Source organism: Stylophora pistillata, chromosome 10, assembly GCF_964205215.1.
Source record: "Stylophora pistillata chromosome 10, jaStyPist1.2, whole genome shotgun sequence".
NCBI lineage: Eukaryota > Metazoa > Cnidaria > Anthozoa > Scleractinia > Pocilloporidae > Stylophora > Stylophora pistillata.
Window position 1 is genome coordinate 17324001 of NC_142528.1, and position 5567 is coordinate 17329567.

At 37.1% G+C, this 5567-nt stretch overlaps 1 protein-coding gene and 1 long non-coding RNA gene across 2 annotated transcripts in view; one reads left to right on the top strand and one right to left on the bottom strand.

Annotated features, from left to right (window-relative positions):
* Positions 1-3794, top strand: part of LOC148722040 (uncharacterized) — an 11909-nt gene extending 8115 nt beyond the window's left edge. The window contains exon 3 of the long non-coding RNA XR_015992631.1: positions 3040-3794. This is a non-coding gene — a long non-coding RNA (uncharacterized LOC148722040). The remainder of the gene's footprint in view (positions 1-3039) is intronic.
* LOC111329731 (uncharacterized) lies at positions 908-1270 on the bottom strand. Its single transcript, XM_022934496.1, has one exon. It carries the CDS (start codon positions 1268-1270, stop codon positions 908-910), a length of 363 nt encoding a protein of 120 aa, XP_022790231.1.
* Positions 3795-5567: the final 1773 nt, after the last annotated feature.

Below are 5567 nucleotides of genomic sequence, written 5' to 3' on the forward strand. Positions count from 1 at the left end.
TAACTCAAAGAAAATAGCAACAACTCAACTACTTTACTCACATTACACCCAAGTGTATTTTGCATTAGAGAATCAAACTGAATGAAATGTTAACAATAAAAATTTTGAACGAAAACAAAATGCAAGTTTTTCTATCTACTAATTAGCATGTGCCTGTTTAGATATCTTTCTCTTGGGTAGATACCTGTCAATGGCCTTTTGACGATCCCATCACAGCTGTTCCTGGTGTGTCAATGACAGCGGAAAAATTTTGAATATTGTTTGTTTGATCTTGATTATTTTTACACGAACCAAGGGAAGCTTTTTCTGATCCCCATTACATTCGTCCATCTGATTCATCCAGTTATGAGAAATGCCATTGGTATTGGTAAGCCTACCTCGTGTAACTGTATGATTGAAACAACTATGGATTTGGCATTGAACATGATCTGCAAACATGGAGAGATAAAAAGGCCCTTCGACCCTGTGTTTATTATTATTGCAGTACTGAACTTTCTGGATGCTGAGCTTACTTAAAAAAAAAAAAACCTAATTTAAAAAAGACGTCCTAACCTTTGCTAGAAAGACTGGCCTCTGGTTACTATCAATTTTGCTAACTATTTACAACCTATCAATTAGACAGCAACCTTGAATGTCAGGGCGATGCAGAGGGTACTTGAAATGACCGATCTCTGCATTAGCCTTAAGATTTCTCTACATCTAGAACTTAGGAGCATCCTGAGGGATCTTTCTATGTCCACACTCCAGCCTCCCAACACATCTATGATCACATTGTATTAGTTGATCTTGTAACCCTTGTACTGTGCTTTCATCTCCCATTGAAGCGGTCCATACTTGAGTGTTTTCTCTTTATTATTATTATTATTATTTCCTCAAAGTCTTGCTCTTTTTTCTTATGGTGCTGAGTTCAATCAATGAGCCTAGGGCAGTCATAAGTCTGCTGGATTACTTGATGGACAAGGAGAACAGTCTTCTGTAGCTCTACTATTCTGATATTGCCTGGGATCTTGCCAATGTAGGTTTTTATTCCCTTCTTAACAAGCCCAAGAACTTCAATGATCACTGGGACGGTTGTTGGTTTCATTCCCCATGTTTTCTCGATTTCGATCCCAAGATCTTTGTACTTGGAGAGTTTTTCTGCTGTTTTCAAGGGAGTATTCCTTTCTGTGGGGATAGACATATTGATGAGCATATAAGTTCTCTCCTCCTTATCTTTTACCACTATGTCTGGCCTGTTTGCTTTAATCTTTTTATCAGTTTGGATTGGCATGTCCCAGAGTATAGTCGCTGTTTGGTTTTCTGTCACAGTAGATGATTCATGTTGTAGTATTTATCTTGCACTTTGATGTTGTGGTGTTTGCATATTATCCAGTGGAGGGTAAGCTGCAGCTTTGTTGTGTCTTTGTACATACTCTGTCTTGGCAAGTTCTGGGCATCTGGAGACAAGGTGGTCAATTCTTGAAATTGCCCACAGATTCTGCACATTGGGTTGGTGCCATCTTTCAGGATATTATTATTATTATTATTATTATTATTATTATTATTATTATCATCATCATTATCATCATCATCATCATCAGTATCAACATACAAAGGCTTGCACTGCTTTGTGTAACCCTGCTTTAAGTGCTTACATGATACTGGTGCCAAAAATCATGAGTTTGGAAAGATTAATCTCTGTGGATTTTAATATATGACTTACTGATTGTGTAGACCATCATGCTTAGACATTAGATTTCTCCATAATGCATAGGTCTGGCAACAACAAGGGGAAGAATGAATAAAGTGGCCATCTAATTCATTGTGTGGTCTTTTCTTCCTGAGAAATTTCTGCTTTAAAGAGGTTGCTAAGTAGTTCCTCAACATTTTCTCTTGGAATTAAGTAAGGATCGATAGTATTGACCACTTTTATAAATGGCTGCTAGATTGATATTCTTTTGTTTAAATTTAAATTAGCCTTTCTGGCCTCATTCTCCAGTTCAAAATTCAAAAGAATGCATTATCTCGAGTGAGGCTAGTGAGGCTAATTTGAATTTAAACAAAAGAATATCAATCCGGCAGCCATTTATGAAAGTGGTGTATAATTGGCAATTTCACGCACATATTCCCTCTTAACCATTGTGTGTGCTTAAGGGAGGTCTGGTCATAAAAATTTACTTCTAGAGCTACTTGAGATTTCTTTCATTCTAAGATCATATACCACAGCTGCTGTAAGCCCTGCTGTAACCAAAAACTAACATTTCTGTTGATCAAAATGCTCTTTTGACTGTAGGGTGTGCACTTACCTGCATCTGGTTTTGTGTTATAGAATATTGCAATAGTATCTTTGTAACATACATATACAGACTCGATGTTAATTTTATTAAAAGAAGATAATTATATAAAATGAAGTGGAATTAATTTATTCTAACACCTTTAATGGTATTAAAAATCGTAAAAACTGTCATTAACCTTAAAAGAACAACACTCTTGGGAGAGTGGCCAAATCAAAGTACTGACTTTGTTAGTGGCACTAAGTTACACAAGAGGGGTCGTGTAACAGGAGATTGGAAAGACTGTCTTTCCTTGAACAACATAAAATGACAACCTCTAGCCTTACATTTATTTTTGTATCTGTCATATCATTATAACAACTAAACGAGAAAAATGGGTTGCAAATTTTTAGCTAATGGATTTTGCCACAAAAAACTTACCTAACTTTTCAAATTTTAAATGTAAAACATATTGCAAACACTGGTACATTGGGGGCAATAGTTGAGTGGCAGCAGTAATTGACAAGCTGCAAGCCAAGTTTAAGAAAAAGTTTAAAAAAGTTTTTGGAAAGAAATTAAAAGTGGAGTGATGAGAAACTTATTTATTGGTCACAAAATTGAATGAATGCCCATGGCAACTCGCTAACATTGAAAGCCGAGAATGATTTATTGAACAACAGTTTGTTTGTTGGGTTGTTCCAGCCTAGTAGCTGGATACTCGATATGGACACACAAGTTTTCCCTTTCGTCGCAAATTTCTTGAGAGTGTGGTATGTTTTCTCTTGAGGTGAACTGCTGTTTACAAGTCGAGCTGTGGTAGAAACTGTAAACAGGTCTGCACCAGAATGGAGATTCCCTGCAGATTAAGAGGTCTCTTATTGGAGAAGATTTAATACCACTTACAGCAAGAAATATAGGCGTTGCTTATGGATATGAATGCTCTTTTATGAGCCACTAAATATGCTCAAGCAATGATTAGAGTGGCTGCTAAACACCAGTGGTTTCCTGAAGCATGGTTAACAAGTGTGCAACCCACTGGAAATCTATACAATGTACATGTAGGATGCTCTTCAGTCATACTGGGTGCCTGTTAACTTGAAATCAAAGTTGTCAAAAACCAAATTTCCTCCTTTGTACACAATCACAATGACAGACAGTTCCGAGTGGCCTTCATGCATAGGAAGAAAGCTGATGGAAGATGGTGCTTCAGTTGGTGCTTGATGTTTTTCTGAAGTAATGGTAAAATGTCAAAATCTGTAGGATAATACTCCCCTTTTAACAACTTGATTTGAAAGGAAAATGGCTCATGAAGTTGTAAGTATCCTGGTCAGCATACACCATGTGTGCATAAGAGTCGTGTAGCTGTAAAAAACAATTATATATAAGGCAAGATGTGGGACACAATATTCACTAACATTATGATGGAACAATATGAATGAATTTTCAGAGGGGAAGATCAATGAAAAAGTGTACCACATTTTTTATGAAATCAGTGCTTATAAGATATCAATTTTTTAATAACTATTAAAGTAGTAAGATAGATTACTGGTACTTCCGTCATTGCTGAATGAAGATTGTAGTTGCTTCTTGCTATGAATTAAGGATACTTAACAGAATGGTTCGTGCAAACTGATTGATACTCAAATTATCCCTAAATTGTACAACTTGGTAGTAATTATCAATTGCTTTACTCTTGTACATGGAAATATGTTCTTTAGCAAGACTGCTGCAGATATGCACATAGATGGCCTAAAAAGAAAATCATTCATTCTCTTGCCCTATCTCATGTTTCCTGTCCATGGTAAAGCTCTAAAGAAGGATCCTTTTGGCTTATGTTAACTTAAGTGGTCATCCTCAACAATCCAGCACTTGAGATCTCTAACAACTTGGATTCTGTTAAGAACAAATTGTAATACACTGTCAGGTGACCTCCTTGATCACCTTGTATTGAACTTGATGCAAAGGCTTTCTTGGGCCTCTACTTCTCCATGCTTCATTTTGTGTGCCTGGGTGTGGAATTATAATAAATGGAAATACATAATTGCAATTTTGTTACCTTTAATTGATCTCTTTAGCCACATGACCCTTAATTTGTGCCGCATTTCTTAACTGCCTTGCAGTAGGAACCTATCTTAAAGAGATTCTGAGTGTTTTTAGTCCGCTCAAGATCCTAAAGTGGCATACCAATATACCAAAAACCTAACTGACAGTATTTCTTCCATTCTTCATTATATTCTTTTGGCACAACTAGGTACTAACAGCTGAGAAAGTAAATATTAGAAGCTGTAATACTGGGACAATGTTTTGAGACACTAAAACATAACCATTAGTCTAAACCAATACCACTGTATTGAAGGAGGTTTTGGTAATACTCTAGGGCTTTACTGTAATTTGAACCCTTTCACTACATATGCAAATGAGGCCTAACATCATTGTTCTTGTTACTTAAATAGCATTCTCATAAGAGTTTCAGACAAAATCACGTCATACATGCCTACATTCAAACAATTATTGACAAACATGGCGACTGGTCGCAGTTTTCTTTGCTCCAGCCTTACGCTATTCCTGCTGGCTTACCACGCAATATATTGGTCTACAAAGTCTCACAGTAGTGTTTCTATCAACAATCTTCAATTAAGTGTGAAGGTGTAGTCTGATCGTCCGGGTGAGTGTAGTCCTGAGAAGGACTGTTGTCGGTGGCAGTGACTGACGTTTCGACAACCTGTGGGGAAGTCATCATCAGAGTCAAGTGAATGATTGTTGTCAGTAGAATGTTCTTATTCCAGTTCATGTGAAATGATCGGTTGGTTTTGCCGTGATGTTATTGGCTGTAAGACTCAAGTGACGTAAGTCGGTCGTGATTGGTCTGTTTCGGTCTGTCGGTAAAGCTAGGTTCTTTTTCGGTCGTTTGTGATGTTTATGTCGTGAATGAGTCGTTTGTATGGGGCGGGTAGTTGTTGACATCTGTTTAGGGGAGTCTGTTCTAAGTTAGTAAACCAGCTTTCCAGAGTCAGTCGTTGAAAATAGTCAGTGCTGTAGGTTAGGCATTGCGCAGAGTCCCAGTCAATGTTGTGGTTTGTAAGTCGATGGTGTTCAGCAATGTGATTGCTGACATCACCTTTCCTCGTCGCCCGTCTGTGTTCACTTAATTTAAAATCTGACTTGTAAGAGGGGGTTTCGGCTTATAGCTGAGAGGTTTAACCTGAACAAAAATAATGGACTTAATAAAACTAAGATAAATAAGCATATATTTGCATACAAGCCGAGCAAAAGACATGAACAAAAAAGCAAGAGTTGTTGGTCATTAACTTTTAA